Below are 23507 nucleotides of genomic sequence, written 5' to 3'. Positions count from 1 at the left end.
GACCTAAATCCGCTGACTTGCCTTCCTTTTGGGGACAAAACACAAGTCATCATAACATAAATCATTCAATTTTAGTGTAAGACTTGGTTTGAGGTGAGGTTGAGTCAGAAGGGTTCAGGTTAGACAAGTAGACATTAAAGTTAGGGTTAGTCAGTCCGTTGGAATTAATGTAAGTCAATGTAACGTCTCTGAACTGAAGTGATGGAAACACAACTGTGTGTGTGAGAGAAAGAGGGCAGTGAAGGCCTTCAGTTGAGCCAAACAGATCAGCTATAAAATGCTAGCGCCTGTGTGAACCACTGACACAGCACCCAGCAGACCGACTGCCTCAGCTCTCTCTCTCTTTCCTCCCTCCATCTCTCTGCTGTTCTCACCCCGTGTGTGGCTTTCTCACTTTCCCTTCTTTTCCCCTCCCCACACCCTTCCTCATCTTTCTCCATGTGAACTTCAGGCGGTGCGCTGGCTCATTACTGCTCTCTTCTCTGCTACAATTAGACCTCTGCACTATCAGCCCTGCACTCCTCTATACAGTCCCACTTGAGAAAGGGAGGGAAGATGGGGAGAGCTGAGGATGAGTGTGTGCATGTGGAAGGGGGGGGGGGGTGGAAAAGCGAGGGGAGGGGAGGGGAGGGGAGGAAGGGAAGGGAGAGAGGAGAGAATTGCAGAGGCAGATGACTTCTTCCTCTGACCAAGCAGAATACTGAATGACAGTGCTGCAGGTAGGAGCTGAGGCTGTATTCTCCCCCTCAGAATGATATATCTTTACATGTGCTCTCATCTCCCCTGCATTGATCTGCCAAGACCAGATAGTCGCAGCAGAAACAAGGCGAGCACTGCTTCTGTAGAGCCTATTCAGTCATATCAGATCTAGAGAGCGTCAAAGGGAGACTACTCGAAGTAGAGATGATAATCCTTTGTTGTGAAGTGGAATGCAGCAGTGTTCTTGCACAGGCTTTCTTTTGAATCTTTTCAACTCCTCCACACTTAGGTACATGACATTATTTCTGCCTTAGAGAAGATGATTTGGAGGGGAAAACCACTGTTAGGGCACTTATTATTATTTGTATTGCTCATAAGGTACCTGCAGTTCAGCGTGTTGAGTATTTGGAGAGGGACACATCATTTGTTGTGTTGGCTTTGCTGTGCCACACATTGGATTTGATACGAAGCAATTAAAGTGCCAACTTTCAGCTATGAGGATGTTTACTGCTTTCTTCTTCTGCAAGCAGCAACAGGATGCACGCATGCCCATTTGTGGCGGGCCCAAACTGGATCAGAGCACTCTGTGTGCCTTCCAGGATTATCAAAATGGTTGGGGGATTTTTCATCAAATAAATGAATTGACTTCCTGCCATCGCTGCTCATACGAAAACAGGTCATGATGGCAAAAGGATAGCCTTAAACCGAAATAACCATCTCCATGTGTCAGTACTGCTAATGTGTATAAAAAGACAGTCTAACCCTAACCTGACGTGACATGATGTTTTACTACGCGGTAACAACGCTCCTTTTTTACCTCATTTGTCTTGTTTTTGTTTCTCACTCAAGCGGAGACACAAACACAGGCTGACGGATTATATGTAATCTTTTACTTCAGACTGGCAATAATAAGGTAGAAAAGAAAAATACGGCGAGGCTGAATAAAATCGAATGAGGAGCAGCGCGGCGTTGCTGGCTGTGTTTGGGAATAGTTCATGACACAAGGTGTAAACACACGCATAAAAAGCGCACACTGATACACACAAACAAGCACACAAAACCATTACCAGTACGTGCGGGTGTGATGTGTGTGCATAGATATGAGTGTATTAATATTCTCCAGGCGACGGAGCATTTCTCTATTAGCTGTCTGGGTAGCAGCTGGAGAGGTGATGCAGTCGGCGGTGCAGCTCTTGTGCTGAGGAGGAAATTGAGCATGCATTCTAATTCCTGTCTTAGAAAATAAAGGTCTTGTAAAAGAAAGGCATAATTAATGAATTCTGCTCTTGGGGAAAGATATGTTCTTGTTGCTATGGGAATAAGATCCACTTGTTTTAGTTACCACTATCAGAGGCCTCTTTTCAGCGAGCAGAACAATTAGGACCTCGTGTAGAAGGCTATGATGCAAATAGGCTTGTGTGCACGCGAGCCAAGGCAGTGCAGGTGCAAACGTACAGTAAAAATGAAATACGAAGCAGCACACTCGTATTTCCTGGGGTGAAATATGCAAACGTGAGAAAACGTGTTAAGTTTCTTTTACTTTGCTTCGCTTGCTCTGAGAACGAGTGGCGCACTCTGCCGCTCAGACGCTCCAGCAATCACAACCATTGTCTTTGTATGAAACAAAGCAGGCCCATTGTGTCAAATCTAAACCCCCGGTTCTCAGGCACAGGCCACGGGGATAAAACAGCTGTTCAACTAATGTCAGAGTATGACTCGCTCCCAGCTGTCTGCAACTGTTGCTCCACACTGCTTAATCCTTACAGAAGAGAAGACAAGAGGAGAGAGAAGAAGAGAAGAGTCAGGACCCAGGAGTGCAGGCAGCTGCCTAATGATCTCAAATAACCTCTGAGTTCTCCTAGCTACGCCTGCAACTGCTCCCCCTGAGTGCAAGGGTGCACACATTACCCACAAACACACACACACACGCACCAGCACACGCACAGAACAGTCATTTGTTTTCCTCGACAAACACTCACACAGGAGCCTTTGTCTGCGCCTGCCACAGTGGGGTTTAGGCATACTGTAGTTTAGAAAGACAACGCACACGAGCACAAACAGCACTGACACAACTGCATGGACAGAAGAGTCAGTATCACCACTTCCTCAATCTCAACAGACAGTAGATGGAGACACTGATACACCTGGAAACACTACAGGGTAAACACACAGAGTTTAACTGTTTCCTTCACGTGTAAGGTATCCTGGTTGGACCTTTCTGTCATCTCTGTTTCTACTTCTTTCGCTTCCATTTGCACTTTCACCTCTTCTTCTCTCTCGCACATTCTCTGTTAAGCCCACAACTCTGACTACTTCCTATTTTCCTACGCTTTATTTCATCCCTTACTCTAATTCCCTCCCTTCTCTCTCTCTCTCTCTCTCTCTCTACACACACACACACACACACACACGGAGAGAGTAGAAATCTTTCCATCATATACGCACCTCTTTTTGGAGACGTCCCCATACGTCCCTCCCAGTCAGGCCTGATTCCAGACAGTGAGTAAGAAGAAGAAGAGAGGTGGAGCAGCACCAGAACAGTCTTGCTACCCAGACACTGACTAACTGAAAGAAAACCAGACTCTCTCAGTGAGTGGGGCTCTCACCCTCTGTCTTTGTTTTTTTTCCTTTCTCTCTCTCTCTCTCCCTCTCTCTCTTCCTGCTCTCTCTCACTCAAATTCTGTATGACTGTGCATCTGTTCTGACTTCTGACACAGATACTTATTGAGGCATTCAAACAAACAAGTTTTTCTTTTCAATTTAAAAAAAGAAAATGTTGTGGAAAAAACTGCAAAGTACAAAGTACTTTTATCTGCCATTTCACTACCTCCAGCAGTAAAATGAAATCACTCTGCAAACGAGCAAAAACCGAAAACAATCAATGAACACCATTATCTGCTGGGGTTATACAGTATCATCCAGAATGAAATGAGCTACTCGCGTCACGCTACTTTCAATGATCTTTAGTGGGTCTGTAAGTTGGCTAATGGCACTTTGGGGCTCGACGTAACAACAATTGCAACAATTAATCAATAAGTTGTCAACTATTAAAATTAATCACAAACTCTTTTGATGATCGTGTTATTTATTTAGTTTATTTAAAATAAGGAAAAAAGAGAAAATCTCAAAATGCTGTGTCCAGCTTCTTATATGTAAATATTTTCTGGTTTTCTTTACTCATCTGTGACAGTAACCTAAATAACTTGGGATTGTGGAAGAAACGTGACATTTGAGGACCTTGGAAAACATTTTTCACAATTTTCTGACATTTTATGGACCAAACAACTCACCGATTAATCAAGAAAAAGATCAAACTGATTAATTGACAATGAAAATGATCATTAGTCACAGCCATGGACAACATATTTTCCAGGTATGTTGATTATTTCCTCGTTTTAAGTCCACCTGAAATCACATTTAATCATCCCTTTTTGTGGTCAAATAAAATGTTGGCATTTTTTTAAACACTAAAAACGTGCTATCATTATCTAAGTACTGTTAACTGTTTTTTGTTGATTACCAAAAGGATCAAAATATCAGAGATGCTTCTTTTAGTCTCAGCCGGCTGAGAGTCAGTGTCTGTGTTTGAGCAGCTGGCAGGCTGACTGCTGCTCCAGTGTTACACTGGAGGGAACAAAGTAAAGAAATTTGCGCTGTAGCCTACATGTCACGGACACAAGCATCTAACCAGACATTTGCAGATATGTTTAGATGATTAAAGTGCTGTAGCTGACCAGCAGCTGATTAGCTTTCTAGCTCGCAAACTGACGTAAGCAGTGGTAACTGCTTGTTCAGCCGCTCGTATACAAGTTAAGGTACAGGAAGAGATATGTGTTCATTTTTCAAGTCATATTAGAGGGAGAAGGCAGGAAAGTTAATGTGGTATGTTGTTAAAAGCTGCTGTCTGGGTCAGTGTGACCATCTGCTCTACCTCTGACAGAAGTATCTGCTTTACGCTAGATTTCTTTGGCTGTATCATAATAAGCTAACTGTATACAATATACAAGTTGCTGGTAGATTTGCTCCCCAGCCAAAAAATAATGAATAAATATCTATTGAATGATAAAATTTTACCAGCCACTCCCTGATACATTTTTACCGGTCACTGGAAAGTACCAAGTCAAATAAATGTTATCTTATTTATACAGCCCAGTATCACAATCATAAATCATTTCACATTCACTTGTCTTGTCAATCCTGTCATTGTGATAAGGAAAAACTCCCCAAAATCCATTCAGCAGAGAAAACCTCAGGAGGATCGACAGAGCAGGGATCCCCCTTCAAGGATTGACCAGCATGCAACAGATATCGTGCAGGCTCTGCATGCCACGAGTCATAGAGTTATTCAAGTAACCCGGCGGAAGTTCATGTATTTTTTCATAGAGCATTACATAAATCCCAGAAAACCAAAACATCACCCTGCCAGTTTTTACTAATATCGTGCAGCCCTACCAAACAGGCCCGCCTCCTCCGGCAGTAAATTAACTTGGATTCTATTATGCTAGCACACAGGCCTTGTTATATTTATCTTTTTGTTTAATTTCCTCAATGTTATGTTAATTTATTCCCTGTCGTATCGTATATCGAAAATGTTCAAGGTATTGTATTGAAGTTAAAAATCCCAGTATGGTCACAACACTAAACCACACAGACCAGTGGTAGACTATCCGTTTACTAGCGCCACTTAAGCACACTTACAGCAGCCAAATCAAAGAAAAGAGCTCAGGCTTGAGAATCCCGCTACATATTCTGGTGACTCAGAGCACCTTGACAGCCTCTTCAGACCTGCATTGATTTTACAGCCTTCCACATCGGCTGCATGCTTCATATTATTGGAAACCTAATCTATCACCTGATGCCCATTTGGCTCAGGGCCAATAGTGTGTTTAGTGACATCCAATCACAACAGCTTTGGATGACTGGCCACATGTGGTATGTGGTCAGTGAATTCCTGGGGGATGATCGTTTTAAATATGAGACTGACTGAACAGAAAAACATACATACATCGTGGTGGAATTTCGCATTTATGCACCGATGCATGTTGCAGTGTACACGTAGTGCATATACCAGCAGCCATGAAAAAAGGCCTGTGTTTATGCAACAGCACATACAGTATAAGAGAGCCAGACAGACAATGCCTGCTCCAGACTGTTTGCAGTGGCCTCCTTATGGACAGTGACTCACCAACTCAATCTCTCTCCTCTCCCATTTCCCTGTACTCCTTCTCATCTGCCATCCTCAAGCCTGCCAAATAAAGGTGTGACAAAGATGACAAAGGACTCTCCTCAAAACGAGATGCAGCGTCAGGCTGAGAAAAGCACCAGAATTGAATTTCATCCCAAAACAAACATTCTCCGATCTATAGCTCTTTATCGATTCCATCTTTTGGTATTGGGAGACTCAAAGCATCACAAGATGAGAACTATGAAAAATACGAAATATGAGACGTGAGGAGAGTGAGGATGGGAAGTGGGTGAGAGTAGGGTGAAGAAGAGGGTTGCGGGGACTGGATGGAAGGTGGCAGGGATGGTGCGGCTGGAGGCCCTGGTGATTCACTGCGGCTGATAATGCTGCCTAATAAGTGAGACAAGGGAGAGATGAGATGAGGAATGGGACAACAAATGAGCGAGAGGAAGTGTGAGAAAGCAATAGTTGGAGGGGAAGAGCGCGAGACTGCTGCTGAGGCAAATATGCAGGGTCAGCAGATGGCGTCTGCGGGCTGCAACGAAGGTCCTGCAGTCAGAGTAGTGGACTGTCATTTTTCAGAGCACACATGCCAGAATGCACAAACGCACACGCAGACATGCAAACACAAACAAAAACATTTACATTCACACACAGCCACAATCATATGAACCTATGCACACCTCCCCCCATACTTATAGAGACAGCACACTGCACACAGTACGCCCAATGGAAAGATTGTGTCCTGAGATCAGGTAGAGTACTGCACCACTCTCCAACAAAGCCAGAAGATGGTCAAACACACACACACACACAGGCCTAGACTCATTTATGCTTGCATTAATGTTTGCATAAAGGGCTTGCCTAAAGCATTTGGCAGGACAGCATTAGCTCTGTCCAAACACTTTCACTTTAGGTTGTTAAACAGCTCAGTTCGCTGCTGGAGAAGAAAAAAATGACAAAACCAAAGCTCTAATAAGATGTTAATGTGAAAAAAATGTGAGAGCAAGGAAAAGAATGAGAGAGCGAAAGAGAGTGAGAGCAAGTCACCCTCAAGGACCACATCCGTTGCTGCAAAGTTGTCTGGTGTGGCAAGGTGACAGCTCAACCACACCGCTCTAGGAAAGCACACAAACCCCATTTGCCTTTGTTTCCATGTGTAAAAGCAAAGAGGGATTTCAGGAAACCACAAGTACAAAAAAAATAACCAGCCCAGCCAGACAGGATTTCTTCATTGTTACATCATGCAAAGTTTCCGACAAGGACGTTTACCGACCAACATGAGAACTGATAAATCAACGAGGTGTGAGAGCCTAAACTTTCCCTGGACATGGAACGAGGGCACATGCTGTGGTACCTGGTTATGTGAAGAGCACATTGTGCACAATGTGCATAGACAGAGCACTGCAAAAAAAAAAATACAATCCACAGGGAGCCTTAGATATTGATGCCTTTGTTTCCCAAAAACGAGGCTCACAGCCCCCCTGGGAAAGACACGCTAGCACCGGGCTCATTATGATTAGCAGTATAGCATCCCTCTTCATAATTAGCTATAGAAAGCCCGAGCCAGTCACTGATGAGTGATAAGATAAGGAGGCCGGATTTGCTGTTTAAAAAAGGTAAAGCATTTTGATATAGAAAGTGTTTTGCTGGAGGAACAACAGAATGTCCAATCACAGTGAATGAATACCTTTCTGCTTTCGCCTCAGCTACATCTGAGTGAATCATAACACACACCAGGTTTAGCGAAGTGGATCGGGAATACAAATGCCACTGTAATTGAGTGCCTTTTTGAAATGAAAATGTAAAATTCCCCAGCCATTCCTTATACTCCGCTTCATGTGTAAATCGATTCCGTCTGTTGCACCAGGTTCTGCATTTTTTCCACGAAAGCCTTGTTTTTTTTCCCCCTGAAGGTTGCTGCTGGATGTTCTTAGAGAATCTTCAAACCTCATAATCACATAAAAACTCAGTCCACTAATAACAGCTAAGCTTCTCTAAAGGCTAGGGAAACCCCTGGTAATGTTCCAGATAAGAGCAACTTTCCAGCCAAACAGGACAATTTTTCAACTACAACGTGGTGGAATGTAGATTTTTATCTTGTGCAATCAAACTGTGCTGGAAGCTGTCCTTAGAACAGACTTAACAAACACAGGCTCTTTAGCACAGACTTGCAGTCTCAAAAAACACTGATATAATTACTGTACTGGTATTTTTAAAAGGCTTTACTTTAATGAGAGTCTAGGGCTGCAAAATTAATCCCAATATGGCCAAGTGCAATATCCAAATCGCAGGAGCTGCAATTTTTTGATAAAGCTAAAATGTGTCACAACATACTATAATAAAGGGAGCACTGTGGTGCCACAGAGGTGCCCCGGCCTTCATATCATAATTCTCCAGATGTAAGGAAACATTCTTGTTGGGTACAAATTAGCATTCCCACAAAAGTTTTGGCTCGTACAGCGATCACAATATCTGTCAAAAGAACTCACGAGTCAAAGCAGATCAACTGTGAAAAACGAAAATGAAATAGGCAAGCAGTAGAAGTCGAGTCTAAAGTTACCAAAAAAAGTCCCATAAAGACCGGGACCAAGCCACCGCCATCTGTGATAGCATTAACTGACGCACACACACACACCCAGACACACACACACACACACACACACACACATACACAATCATCGGCAGTACTCTCATTAGTGAACCTAAGCCAAGCCTGTTTCTTTCAATTCTAGCCCTCAGCCTCAATCCTCCCCACCTTCTCTGTGCAGATTGATTTATAAACACGTCTTCTTTATTGAGTCATAAAGTATAAAAAAAAAAATCTATAAAACATAAAACTCTTGAGAGGCTGCTGAGAAAAAACTGCCATTCAAAAACACTGTGTTGTGTTACAATGAATTCTTTAGAGCAGAAACAGCAGGCAGCCTGTATACAATGAGGAGCTGGAGACAAGACTGTGAGCCTGTGCTATACTGCTAACTATCAGACAATCAGGCGGATAAAGATACCAAATTAAGACGGTTTAAGAAATGGATTCGCAGTTAAGTGAGAATGAACTGTTACATGCTTTCCTACACTCTCTCTCTTGTATTACTATCCACGGCGAGCAACCGCACTCACACGGACAAATGCGTGCACCCACACAGACATGCAAATCCGGCCTACAGGATTGAACATTAACACGGAAAGAAAACAAATTGAAGCACCTAGTCCACTGTTTGTTGCTGTGTGTGCGTCTGGGAATGAGAGGCTATTTTGTAGCAACCAAAACAACTGGGTCGTATTAGACCAGCCCCGGTTTTCCAGCTCTGCCTCACTCCATTAACAAAGTCATGATGATCTGCTGGTTATTGGATTGAAACATAATTCCCCAGTCCGGCTCGCTCTTTCCAAAATCTTCCATCTCCATCCAGATGGCTCGGGGTTTCACTCATGTCAATGCTTGGCACTACTTGTTTGTTTGGTTTCCTCACTGTAAGGCAGGCGGAGGAAAAATGTTGTCGTTTCCAGGCCCTTCTGTGGCAAGAGGGGTAGGATTACATTGAGGCTGGGGGACCACTGATTCTTTGTAAAATACAACCCATTCAAAAAAGCAGCAGGGACAGTTATTTGTTTAGTATGGTGATCAAATCCTTGAAAGGCAACATTAAAGTTCTGAGCAGCCAGTGAGGAATCACAAAAGTCTAGCCGATGGAAAGTCAACTGGGTCTGGAGATAAATGTGTTAGCAAGTCATGTTGTATACAAACAACATTCTTTACACTTCATCACTGCATAAAATTCACCCTGGAAGCCGTCCAGGAGCAGACCTGGATCATACAAACAAAATCTCTCCTCATTCACACGTTTGGAACAACTTGTTAAGAACATTGCACCGCGATCTGATGTTGGTGTGTTGGTGTTTTTAACTCCAACATCATAATTAAGTGGAAACAGACACCCCACTGTTAGCGTTTCTAAGTGCTATTATTGTTTGCGCTGCGGTCGCAACGATATCTGGATCACTTTCCGTTTTCCTCAGAGTAGCAACTACCATCAACACAGGACAAAACACGAGTTTATTCATTCATCAGCCTATAAGAGAGACGGATAGAAATGGTGCCAGGCTGCCACCACTAAGCTTTCGTGTCAGGGATTTTGTGAAGCAAAGTTTACAGGGAACCAACCTAACCGCAGATGGTGACACTATTCAATAGCCATTATATTATGCAATACACATTTACTTCATAAGTTAAAGAGCAAAACACGTGTCTATTGCCAGTTTAAAGGAACTTGGGGCCGGATTTGTGAAAAAAATAAACATGCATTTTAAGTTTTTTCATGCTAATGGGTGATGAAGCGTTCAAAACCAAAAAGAATGAGCCCACCCACGTATCTCTCCATTGCCTTGAACAGGCTGTGTGCTGCATAATATACTGCAATTCGTGGTTTTATCAGCGGCATGTCGTGAGTCAAAACGACATTACGACCAAAGCCGGGCCGGCACCCGAATACACATCGGATACGCGTTTGACTCATGGAGGCAGCTTCAACTTGAATTGGGACTGAAAACAGATGCTGACATGGCTCATTTCCTAATAACCAGGTAAGAAAACATTACAGGTCATGTTTAGAGCTTGATTTGAAAATCATATGAGATCACGAGGACTCGGAGTGACCTAACGCGCAAAGTAGCGTTAGCTGCAAACATGTAACTTAGTCCACCGCTGTGTAACACTGAATAGTTACAGACTGCTTATTTTCCACGGTCCTTTAGTCTGAAACTGAATAGTTAGAAATATGTCCCTTTATATGGGACCGAAAGCCCAACCTGTTAACCAGGAGGTGACGTTAGCAGCTGGCTGTAGCCACAGACTAACGGTTTGTTTGTGTCTGTGTAGTAAGATTAGCCGCTTACACACAGCAATCCCGTATCAGAGACGATATTTTTGTCCCCCAATATGCTGTCTTTGCTTTCGCCTGTGCCTTTCAGACTGCATCAACCGTCAACGTAAATTGCTGCGCTTGTGTGTCGCTACACACAGCGAGCCGGCTTCCCGGCTGCTTCGTGTGTGTAGGGGATAAGGCATCAGCTGCACTGCTGTGACGAGTTGATGCGCGCTAACACGCGCCGGCTTGGCTGATGGCTGCAGTTACCCTAACGGCCGCAACGGCCGTCGTGTCACTATTGAGTCTTATTTCTTGATCCTGCCCCAAGTTCCTTTAACCCTGCTCCAGGACTTTCAATGAAACTGATCAGTCACGTTTTTATGATTTCAAAGCTTCGCGACTCAAAAAGACCGGAAAGACGTGCACATGGGAGACAAAAGTTTATTTCTGTATCAGTCTATAAAGGAGACGGATACAGTATCACCAGTCAGCCTTTATTGTCCTGGGAGACTTTGTGCCCGATAGAAGAAAAAATTGTATAAAAGTTTATAGTCTGAAACGGTCTAAATGCTGATGGTGTCATTATCCAGTAAAAACTTTAACAATAACAATAGCTATCATATTGTACAATCCACATTTACTTCATAGTATGGTAAAGCAGAAGACGTCTCCATTGCGAGATTTTTTGTCATAACTTTGCGACTCAGAAAAAAAGGCCAGAAAAGTACATACATGGGAAAAGTTATCCATCTAACATTAGTTGTAATTGTGAAAGGGTCTATTTTAACCCACATCATCTTTCTCTTAACCACAAACCAGGTAGTTTTGTTGCCTAAACCTAACCACACTAAAAATAATAATAATAATAATAATAATAAGTCAACAATAGAATAAAGTCTCCTGGGTGAAAATCCTGTGTTTAACCCACTCATCCACACAAACCTGCTCACTATGTGGACTTTGTCGCTTTGATGATGAACGTCCTGGAGCAACATTAATTCTGTTGTTGTTATGATGTTGGAACAATCCCAACAGAGTGATATCAGTTAAACCCTAAAGGCACCACGCTGTTTTTATTTAACGACATGCGGTGACTCGTCACTTACTGTGTTTGTTGTTGTTTTCTGGGCCTGGTGTGGTTCTGACAGGCTCCTGAGGATGTCCATGCTTGGGGGTCCGGCCCCTTGGCAGCCCTGACGAAGACAGCTTCCCGAGCCTGGGGCCACTTGGGCTCTCCATGCCTGCAATGGGGTAGAGACACACAGGAGATATACTGTAGATAGCTGGAGGCAATATTGGGATGCTTTCTGCCGCTCATTAATCCTGTTCCGTTGCTTGTCAAAACATTATTATTAGCAATGTCCACCGCATCAATACCCCGTAATAATGCCGTCTCCTTGTTCTACGGTGCACTTTCTTCATGATGGCCATCGGTGCCGCCGGACTGAAGGTTATCTGAGTGGAGGCGCACACATCATCACTGGTAGTAATGAGGGTGCGACCTTCCATGTTTCATTTCAAAATCAATATTCTCACTTACACGCTAACTCCATGCTCTGGCCATTAAACAAAAGGTGAGTCAAAGAGAGAGACAGGGGACACAAAGCTCCTTTTCCCGAACAGCCCTGCCTTCTGTCTCTAATATTAAATCTAGTCTCTCCATCAGGTCACAAGTTTTCTGCGCTTTATGTGAAGGCTAATCCTCGTTTGTTGACTGCTAGATAGATTACACAGCACAGGCCACCGATCCATTATAAATGCCATGCTACTATTAGCCATAGTAAGCCTTGGTTGTCACTTTTGGGCTCCGCGTGCGCAACCCTGAGTCCCGACCAGCATGGGACAGTCTAATGGATGAAGGCTGACAATCGCTAATTATGCTAAGTGGGACTGATTAGGATCCAACATGCTTTCTCTTAGCACACATTCATGTCACTCTCCTAATGAATTACAACAGCACACAAAGGGTCACCCAGCGGGGGTCACTCAGTGTCTGTTTACACGCCATGCTATTCACTTTACATTGAGCGTTGATGGCTCATCCATCAAGGCGATAATGTGCACAGAGTTTTGTTGATAGATTTTCACTTTTAAAAAAGGCACGGTGAGCTCGCTGCACGATGCAAGCTGCAGAAATATCTCACACACACACACACAGACAAGTAGACACCTTCCTTTTCCTGTACGATGTGTGAAGATAGCTACTCACGAGCATGTAAGGGCTTAAAATAAACAAATGTGTCGAGAAAGACGAAGAAGTATCCGCCCGTGACCTCTATGTGCATTTTCGAGCTTTCCTCTAATATTCTGCAGGATGTAGCACTTTTTTTGAGTTGTGCTGTTACATGTGTACAGTAAACAAAACAAACACTGCAGCTGTGTTTTTATGAAAAAGAAAAAAAAAAAAGACCTCTACTAGTAAACGACAGTCCTACATTACCATACATTTAGCTAGACACAACAAAACCTGGTGACACCCACTCACATCTCCTCCTCACACAATCTGCTGACAACCCAACCTGGAAATAAGTATTTTAGCTCCGCACGTGGCACACTGCCATGCTGTGTGTGTGTGTGTGTGTGTGTGTGTGTGTGTGTGTGTGTGTCAACTACAACAAGGTTACAGAGTTCCCCTCATGTGGTAAAGTAAAACACACTGCTACACTTTCTTCTGGTCGGCCACACCTACCTGAAGTGTCGGGCAGTCACCCAGCACCAGGGGCCGGGTGGCCCCGGGTCACCCACGTGAGGGAGGAGGAGGAGGAGGAGGAGGGGGGGGGGTGGGGGTCAGGAGACAGGCACCTAAAAGTGGGCGTTTTTTCACCAATGTTATGTTACATGGCAATCACACCTGCTGTGCGTCAAGGACCGGTCACACTGGGGTTGGGGGGCCTGAAAGGAAGCGGACGGTCGTCACCGTCGTCCGGTTCCCCCCCCCCCTCCACTCTGCAGACGACGACGAGGTGGAAGCAAAAAAAAAACACAGAGCAGGGCAGGAGAAGCGAAATGACAATCTCGTGCGTACATGAAAAAGAAAATCCCGGATACTTTCACCTTATTCCCAGTTTCCAACAGCCTTGCCCCCCTCCCTCCTCCTCCTCCTTTCCTGCATTAATATGTAAAACCACGAGGCACTTCTTCAACCTCTTGTCTTCTCGTCAAACGCTCCAGAAATATTAGAAATAGCCCGGAAAGATAGGTAGGTCCGCGACTCCTTGAGGAAAAATATTAGAATACAGGATGGTTTATATAGGCAGTGAAGCAAAATGGCGACTTTATTACGAAGGAGGAGTAAAAAAAAAAAAAAAAAAAAAAAAAAAAAAATCCTTGCGCTGGCTGGAGCTGAAGGGAGGCACAAAAATATGTTTAGTGCAGTAATTTCGACGGCAGCGACACAGTTGGTGAGAGTAAAAGAAAACGAAGCGAAGGAAAATGAGCAGAAACGCCAAATCTCGGTCGCTGTGGGTTCACTCCTCGGCTCCTTACCTCGGGATTATTTCGGGTTTTTTTTTTTTTTATACGGATATTATCTCGGCGGCGGCCGTGTACAGTATTACAGTAATGTGTGTTAGGTCATGCGCGTATCCACTCCACCTTTGACAGTTGCAACTACAGTCTTGAAGCAACTTGCAAACTCTCGCGTTATTATTATCGTCGACATCGAGCACGTTAATATTGGGCTTTTCTGTCTTGATAAAACCCCGCTGCGATACCGACTCGTGCTGCTCCTCCGACGTAACGGCGCTCGTTCCTGACGAAGAAGAAGAAGAAGAAAAAAGGGTCAGGGCTTAAATTCCTTAAATCAACCTTCGCCAAGTATTTTAATCTAGTTGCTGCTAAATGATCTCCCCGTGCGTCCTCCAGCCCCGTAGCAGATCAGTCAGGGGAAGATGATCAAAGTCCAGGCAGTGGCAGTGGCAGGCTATTCTTTGTCACTGTAGGCCAGTCACTGCAAGTAGCTGTCTCCAAAAAACCCCTGGAATAACAAATATGTCCCAAATTTGCTTAAAGCTGGTGAGTTTAAAGCGAGAACCCCCCTCCTCTCCCCCCCACACACACTACTTGTTAAGCATTACACATATAAAACCAGGCCTTTATAATAACCTGTTCCCCAATCCCCAAATTCAAGGTCAATATTTATGCACGAGGTATCAATCCTATTCGTGTTAAAAGCACCTGATAATTAGGACGACACTCCATACAATATTGGATTTTTAATTGCTTCAAGTTGAGTCTCCTGGCATTTCCCCCATTCAAGTGGGCTAATAATAAATGTTAAACATATGGTGTGGAGCCACGTCCTCCCTGTGCCACAGCTCACTAAATGAATCATTCATGGTGTCAGTGCCACCTCGCTCGGTCTGAGCAAAAACAACAGAGGGGTCTCTCTTAGTGTTTGATTGGTGCCAGTCATCATGACCTAATATTTCCTATTAGTGGAAAATCATCTGAAACCATGATGTAATGTGCGTGTGTGTGTGAAAACAGTTCCCGGTGTCGCCGCTGGGGGGCAGCAGAGTCTCATTTTTTGTACTGAGGGATGTGTGAGCCCACAGTATCACGTGTGTTTTAATAACTTGAAATGCATTGTCGCGATTATCACCTTTAAATAAAAGAGGACGTAACCTTTTTTTTTTCAAATTAAAATGCACAAAATCAAGGGACAAGTGAGAAAGATGAGATTATTTGTGTAAAGGAGACGTGTCATACTAATTTTCAGGTTCATATTTTCTATTTTGGGTTGCTGCTAGAATAGGTTTACTTGTATTAATACTCAAAAAACACGTCAGTTTGCTCCTTCTGTCCAGTGCAGCAGCTCTGTATTCCCCCTCTGTCTGAAATGCTCTGTTTTAGTTCCTGTCTCTTTAAGGCCCGCCTCCTGAATACCCAATCTCCTCCGATTGGTCAGCTCACACACGCCTGAGCCAGCACCGCTAACAGAGCAACTGCGCTAAATCAGTTCTTACGTGGCAAACTAGCCGCTAGACATAAATTGTGCAAATATGTGACACGGTGATGTAGTGTGATGTCACAAAGTTATCACATTGAAGGCGGGGCTACTGGCGGGGCGTTTCAGGAGCAGTGTTTCCTGTGGGAGAGAGGAGCCTCTGTTGGTGTGGACTTTCACCTTTTTAACTTTCAAGATCTTTTACATGCACAAGAACCTATATAAAACACCGAAGGAAAGGAATACATGAAAACGCATAATAGGTCCCCTTTAATAACAATATTAGACTATATATTAACAAGACAGTGTTTAATTTTATTGCAGATTTCTAGATTTTTAATGACCAGTCCATATTTGTCTGCATTAATCCTCCACTAGGGGGCAGTGCTATCCTGTGATCGGGAGCAGCTTTAACATGAATCATGGCCCCCTGTAGCATATTTGTCACTTTAAAATGTGTATTTGATTTTCAAGGCATTGTCATGTGCACATAAACTTGGGACTGCTTTAACCTCAGTATACTGGAGGCGATGATCAGCTGGATCCCGACACACCCGAGCCTGAGGGGTGATTCACTCTCGACCAAGTGACAACTGCCATTCTCCTGCACAGCGTGTCCACCTGATAAAAGTTTTAATCTTCCTCCTGCTCTCTCTAATGGCTGCTGATGAATAGTTCACGCGGGGCCTTGTTTGACCCATGATTAATCCTCTTACCGGGGTGGTGATTTATGTTCCCGCTCGTCCTCTGCTGAGTGAGCAAAAGGCTATTTAATGGTTTTTAAAACTGGCCAGGTGGAGTGGTCTGTGCCCTAAAAGGCACTTGATGAGTCCATCTAGCAGTTGATTGTGTTATATATCTTTTGACCTTTTCAGTGAAATTTGAGTGAGCACACATGCACTTTTTTCCCATATTGACTTGCTTTGTAATACTGTATATTAAGGCTTGGGCACAGGCCAGAAAAATTACAGTCTTCAGCTGTTTATGTCGTTGAGCAGCTCACTGGCAGCTGCTAAAGGGCTCCTCAGAACAGGCTGATGAGTGCGGACAGAGTGTTTCTCATTCTATATCAGTGCTGTCAGTGGACTGAGATGCAGCTGATCAAAGGCACGAGCAGATAACGATAAACAAGCTGAATGGAGAGTCTCGGCGTTTGGGTGTTTTTAGAGAATAATGATGGAAGACAAGCTTTCAAAAAGGAAGACACCTCATAATAAACAGTAACCAATTAACTGCACCATCCAACCATCTGCTCCGTGGATTTATTCAGGGTTGAGAAGGCCACTGTTCACTGGATCTGTTTATCATGCATGTGCCTTGTTATCAACTGGTGAGATGCTTCATGTCTCTCAGTAATTGGGTCCCAGTGTGTGTGTGTGTGTGTGTGTGTGTGTATGTGAGCTAAAGACAGAGACAAAGCATGTGTGTCTCTTTAGACAGGCAGCACTGTTTTGCATACAGAGTTGTACATGATTTAACTTGTGGATCCTGGGTGACGGGTCAGAGCACAGGTTTGAGACGTATTCACAAATTCTTTTCTTTCTTTCTTTCTTTCTTACTAGGAGCACATGCAAACATGCACTATTTAAGGTAATAACTGATGAATGAATGAAGGAATTACTGGTAGAAAAAGCAAACAGCAAGGAACAAAAAGTCGAGGGAACGTGGTAGAGAATGAAAATAAAAGAGAGAACAAGACGGAGAAAAGAGGAACAAGTATCCACAAGAGCTGTGCAGCATTTCTTGGTTATGGACCACAGGCTATCTCGGGACACCTGTGGGACTTGTGGAGAGGACCACTGAGGTGAATCACTTTTGTGCCACTTAAATGGAAGCAGATGGTTTTCTGTGTGTGTGTGTGTGTGTGTGTGTGTGTGCATGTGAAAAATGGAGACATAAAAGAACGCAGGGGAAAGATTGATCATGTAATATTTCTTTATACACTTGTGAATTGCTTTTTTTTCAATGATTGTGCCCCAACTAAGTGTGTCAGAGAAGAATGGGGAAAAGAGATAAATGTGGCAGAGGTTATTACAGCTGAACATACATTGGTTCCATTAATCAAAAGTCTAATTCTACTCATTTTATCCCTCACCGTCTCAATGTTGTCACTGCTGCTGCTGTTTACTTTGGGAAAGTCAAATGCTGCATTTATTTTGGTCTATTTTCAAATTTCCCAAGTATATAAACCAGCTATCCTTCCCCACAGAGACATGGCTATTTTCAGACGACACTCTATCACTTCAGCTATGAGGATGGGAAAAAAACTGACTCTCTAAAACGGGGGAGAACAACAATTTAAACATGTTTCCAAAGATGGTAAGAAGAAACAATTTCTGTCATGGAAAAAACTTTGGTTTTAAAAATGAGTGAGACAGAGGGTTCACTTTTGGTTTTAAGGGTCCAGTGTGTAGGATTTATGGAGAACTATTAGCAGAAATGGAATACAATGTTCAGTTTTATGTTTTAATTAGGGTATAATCACCTGAAATTAAGAATTGATGTGTTTTTGTTACCCTACAATGAGCCTTTTGTATCTACAGAGGGAGCTGGTCCTCTTCCATGGAATCCACCATGTAGCGTTGCCATGTTTCTATGGTAGCCCAGAAAGGACAAACCAAACCCTGGCTCTAGAGAGGGCCTTTGCATTTCTTAGTGGCCACCATAGGGGAGGGAGAGACGAGGGGTATTTTGTTTGTTGCAATCTGCAACCTCACCACTAGATGCCACTAAATCCTACACGCAGGACCTTTAAGTTGAGTTTATATTGTCCTTGCTTATTTCTGATGAGGGTATTTTGTTGCTTCAGTGTAACTTTTGTATCAAATATGTCCGTGTGTTTCAATGTCTGCTTACCTGGCTCTATAATAAGAACCAACAATTAAAACAATTAAAAGCATAATAGTAACACAATGTGAAAATCAGGACCAACAATGTCAATTAGTTTATTCTAAAAAGACAACTTCCATCACGTTCCATACCGCACATCTTCACATCTGTAAAGCAGATAAATATTTTTCATTTTTCCTTTCTGCATTTCAAACATTTCATCAATCATCTGACAAAGTAACTCAAAAGTGTCAATATTTACAGTACATCAAAAATAATACAGTGTGTTTTCTCCCTTTTAACAGTCAATTACTCACATTACCCCAAGACTCCTTGTCACGGGACAGATGGAAGGATGCTTCTGTTTGTTCCAGGTTTATTTATTTACGTAATTTATTTATTTACGAGACTTAAACGTCGACGTCATACATAGCTGTCTGCTGCTGTCTCGAGTGACATCAAAGGTGCTCGCTTCAGTTAGGCCGGGAATCTTGCATCTGGGTAGCTGTCATCGCATTGTGATTTGTGTCACACCAGTGACAGAAAGTGGGCGGAATACAACAGAGACTTGTCCTTTTCTTAGTACTTGTGCGCGAGAGATGACATAAAGTATACAGTCATAGCGCACACTCTCAGGACAGAAGCTATGAGGCTGGCAAATGCAGCAGCTGTAACAGGCAAAATGTACATAACCCTCATACAGACACTCATACTTGCATCTCAACTCATTAAAAAAGATTTATTAATATTTACCCCATACAGTGCTACACCTCTCCACCTTTCATGATTTAAATTATTGCTTTATAAAGCATAATCAGTGATTATCATATTAGAGGGTAACTCCAATTTTACAATTTTACACATTAAAGTGTGTTTATAGGTCTGCGAGAGTATGGCTGCAGGTGTGAAAAAGTAATATAAAGCCTTTTGTGGCTGCAGAGAAAGCTGCATGCAATCTGATAATCTGCCTCCAGTGATGTCACTTTGTGGCTAAGTTGCATTGTGGGTAATATAGCCACTAGGTTTTGAGAAGCAGTCCGCTGGTCTGGCACTGCATTGAGTATATTGATCAAAATCACTAAAGCAAAAACCAGAGATATTGGCTTTTTTATTCCACAGATTCTTCTTCCTTATTAAAACCTGGTGCCTTCATTACCCACAATGCCACGTACCAACTGAGTGACATCATTGGAGGCAATTATCAGATTACATGCAGCTTCCTCTGGAGCGACCAAATGCTTTATACTACTTTTTTCACATATGGAGCATTACTCACCAAGACCTGTAAACACACTTAAAAGTGTAAAATTGATGGCGTTACCCTTTAACTCTAAGACGTCAGGATCCACTCCATTAATAAAAGACTAAGGTACTGTTACAGTATACGCAGATTTACAGTTATTCTACAACGCTCAGACTGTATATATAGACTTCATATTTCTAGTTTCTCGCTGAAATACTGCAGATCAGTCACAATACAAAAAGACTGATTGTTGGAATGACATTCGGCTTTAAGTGTTGTTGCTGATGCTCCAAACCTACAATTTCCAGAGTGAAGTCCTGAGAGGAAAATGCAGTGTGACCCATGGGTGAGGAATTGATTTATATTATTGGTATAAGTCAGTCGGTGTGGGAGTTGGAGATCCACTGGAAGTTTCCTTCACTTCAGATCCAGTGGCCGATCGTCATGGGATCATCATGGGTTCACATGATATGTTGATGTTGAACCATAACCAAAGTTTTTCATGTAAGCCTTTCACCAGAAGAGAGAGAAAAGACTATAGGACGTGTGCACATGTAAAGAATATGTCAAAAAAGTGTGTTGTTTCACCAGTTCTGTCAAAAATCAGTCTGATCCACATGAGATAGGAAACCAAAGGGAGATTTGACGTGATCAAAAATATACCAGTGATAGGCCTACATCATCACTGGTGTCATGAATCTTACATCTTATCACTATGTTACAGTGGGTACCCCTGCCTTGAGCGCGGCTTTGTCTCTTTCTCAATGTCTGTAAACCAGATTGGCCGTGTTGAATGGGAATCCTCCAGACTGGCTGCTGGCATGTAGTCTATAGGCCTGTCCTCTCCCCTTTCACTCCTTGTTTCTCTGCTCACATATCTGAAGACAGCAGCTCTTCCATGGCTCCTGGAGATGTATTGTGACAGGGGGATGAAGGAAAGGGTCTGCCAAATGGATCCAGGGATGAGCTAAGAGAAGTTTCCAAAGGAGGCTGCAGAGAGAGAGAAAGGAGGTGTTATTGTGTTACAATTTGGATTCCCATGGATACAAAAGGCAGAAAAATTATGTCCTCACATCATGTCCTATAAACCATATTCACACGGTGGCCATTTTACTCTGATGTCATGCTCCGGGTGGGATAATGATACGTGTCCCAGGTTGCAAGTGATATCAACAAATCATTATGATTTCAAAGCTTCCTGATCGGTGTGTGTCCAACGTGTGCTTTGATATTTTTTAATTAATTTACAGCTCTCCTGTTGTATTGTGTACAAACAGTCACGTTAACTAGCAAGTGGTTAAATGCTAATGTTAGCGGTTTTCTAAAGAAAGCTAACAGGTCAACAGACAGTCTCTGCATTTAGCAATGCTCCCACCATGGCTGTGGTTGCAAAAACACAGGCAGAGGTGATAAGGAAACACGTTGGGCGGTGCCTGCTCAGGGCTGTGAGTGCTGACCAATCAGAGCAGACTGGGCACTTTAGGCGACGGGGCCTTAAAGAGACAGGCATTTAAACATTTTCTAGTAGACAACCGAAATAAAAGTATGAACTGGAAAATGAGCATATTATGGAACCTTTAATGCAAGTTTGTACCGTTTGGTAAAACTCTCTTGCTTCACTTTCATCTAAGAGCCTTTTTCAAAGCACACAAATGCAGCTCAAAACCTTCCTGAATCTGTATGGGACACCTTACTCCCCCCCGACTCTACTGGATTATCAAGTAACCTGCGTGGCTGTCCTCTTTTCATGTAACACGCTGCACTCCATCACAGAGTAACAACCTCTATAACAGCCAATAATTTAGTATGAAACACTAGCTGACTGAATAAGTAAGAGAGTCATGGTAGTGCATGAGGATTGCTGCGATACCTGTGACGCAGGTAGACAGAAAGACACTGAAATAGTGGCATACAGAGGATGAAACTCCTCAAAATATCCGATATGCGCTGTAGTTAACTTGTTATAAAGCTTCAGAGCAAAGGGAAGAAATTATGACATTTACTTAATCAGCAGGTAGTAACAAGCCTTTTTTTTCTCAAAGTCATTATCTCTTTTTCTCCCTCTCGAAACAACAGATGCGACCAGGTGGCCTCCCTGACAACCAGCCAGTTCGTTCCATCCTGAAATGACACCAAGTGTCAGTGGGAAGGCGGACTTTTCTCTCCCAGACTGTTGGCATTTCAGCCCTCCTCTCCTGATAGCTGGGGAAGATGCGCCACCTGTCTCTAGACACAGACAGATGTAACGCGGCACAAGACTGAACCTGAACCAGGAAGCGATACAGAGGGAGAGAGAGAAGGAGGGAGAGAAAGAAAGAGAGAGAGAGAGAGACAGGAGGATGGAGAGGCATTGATATGACTTGAGGCTTGTACAGACAACCGCTTCTCTGATAGAAATCCTTTTAAATGAGCTCCCAATGGAGTCCTCAGAGCCTAGGTGCAGCAGAGGAGAGGCGGTGGGAAAGAGAGGGGGGGTTGAACAGCAACTAGGCAAAATTTGCGCTGAGGAGAACTGACATGTTCCTCCTTTTCCCCTGTCTGTCACGCTCAGAGTTTTATTCATATTCTAATGCAGAGCTTCAGTTCAGCTGGCAGACGCCACATGGAGCTCTGAGTAAAGCTCTGCATGGATGGGCAACATCACAGGAGCGTTCAGAGGAACAAGGCTGGCAAGACAGTCCCTCACGACAGCATCTTTTGAGGTGGGGTAGGGGTCAAGGCCCGCATTGGGGTTATTCGCAACGTCATCCTGTTTCAGCTAATTACCGCCGAGAATCTGATACGCGGCAGATGGCTAGACACAAAGGCATAGACCGACTTTGATGAAAATTTGATGCGTTGAGAAGGAAGAAAGAGCTGACAGTTCATTATAAAGATATACCAATAACCAGAGGCTGAGAAGCAGAAGAAGGGCAGATACCCCACTAGGCTCTGATCTGAATCCTCCCTCCCAAAGCTTTCCAGATGTTACAACAACCCCTACGTGGTTCACACTACCCTGAGAGAGCAGTGGCTTTGGGCTGTGGAAGACATCAGCCTTACCTTTCACTGACTGACTGATATAACAACAGCCTAGGCTCCTGAAAATTCATGAAATACTGTGTCGAAAAAAATACAAATACAACATTCATGCACAAAAGGGAATAGCTTTCCCTTCCATGAAAGGATTATGTGCAAGAGAAAACACGAACAACAGACTGTGAAACAATGCAAACAGCGAAGGTTAATGTGGTGGAGGGACCTTTATACTGTATGTACATTTGCATTCAACTTTGATGCTCTGCTTTGAATTTCCACACTGCATTACTTTTCAACCGTTAGCGACTTTCAAGTTCGAATAAGTTTTGTTATCTAACCATGAAGTGTAACTTTGCCCCGAGTTTAAAGTGATAAGAGAAAAAAATATGTTTTGAGGTTCACGCTCTCTGTGGAATTGAAGAGTGGCTGTAAAAGGTTTATAGTTTGTTGGAGTTGGAGCAGAGGATGGATTTCAAAAGTTTGTCTCTGATAATGTGTGTATCAAAACTTCACTACAGGTGTTTTAGCGAAAATGTGACGGTCGCTATTCTCTGTGTAGGATGAAAAAAGGGGATAACATTCAAAAAGCTTTAAGCGCAACATGACACTTTTTTCTTAATCAAGGTTTTTTATTAACCTAATTTTTTCTCTTCTCCATGAGTCCATGAGAAATTCCTCCAAAGCGCCTAAAAGTCTACAACGCAGTGCTGTGTG

General features: G+C 43.2%; 2 protein-coding genes across 7 annotated transcripts in view; both read right to left on the bottom strand.

The window, feature by feature from the left end:
• The window catches only part of znf512b (zinc finger protein 512B), a 31805-nt gene extending 17188 nt beyond the window's left edge, over positions 1-14617 (bottom strand). For 2 of the 5 annotated variants that reach the window (XM_084367387.1, XM_084367388.1), the window contains exons 1-2: positions 13445-14617; positions 11862-11996 (exon numbers count right to left, since the gene is read on the bottom strand). In XM_084367387.1, coding sequence (XP_084223513.1) covers positions 11862-11994 — 133 coding nt within the window. In that variant the 5' untranslated portion in view covers positions 11995-11996; positions 13445-14617. Of the gene's footprint in view, positions 1-3144; positions 3247-11861; positions 11997-13444 lie in introns of those variants that run through there. The other 3 variants (XM_084367389.1, XM_084367391.1, XM_084367390.1) reach the window with 2 other exon arrangements.
• A 4015-nt stretch (positions 14618-18632) lies between these two features.
• The window catches only part of LOC311265641 (sterile alpha motif domain-containing protein 10-like), a 51869-nt gene continuing 46994 nt past the window's right edge, over positions 18633-23507 (bottom strand). For both annotated transcript variants that reach the window (XM_084367523.1, XM_084367524.1), the window contains one exon: positions 18633-20765. In XM_084367523.1, coding sequence (XP_084223649.1) covers positions 20743-20765 — 23 coding nt within the window. In that variant the 3' untranslated portion in view covers positions 18633-20742. The remainder of the gene's footprint in view (positions 20766-23507) is intronic.

The sequence above is a fragment of the Pagrus pagrus genome (assembly GCF_965226575.1).
Source record: "Pagrus pagrus genome assembly, chromosome: 11".
NCBI classification, from domain to species: Eukaryota; Metazoa; Chordata; class Actinopteri; order Spariformes; family Sparidae; genus Pagrus; species Pagrus pagrus.
Note: the sequence above shows the minus strand (reverse complement) of the source record. Positions and strands in the feature narration are given on the sequence as shown.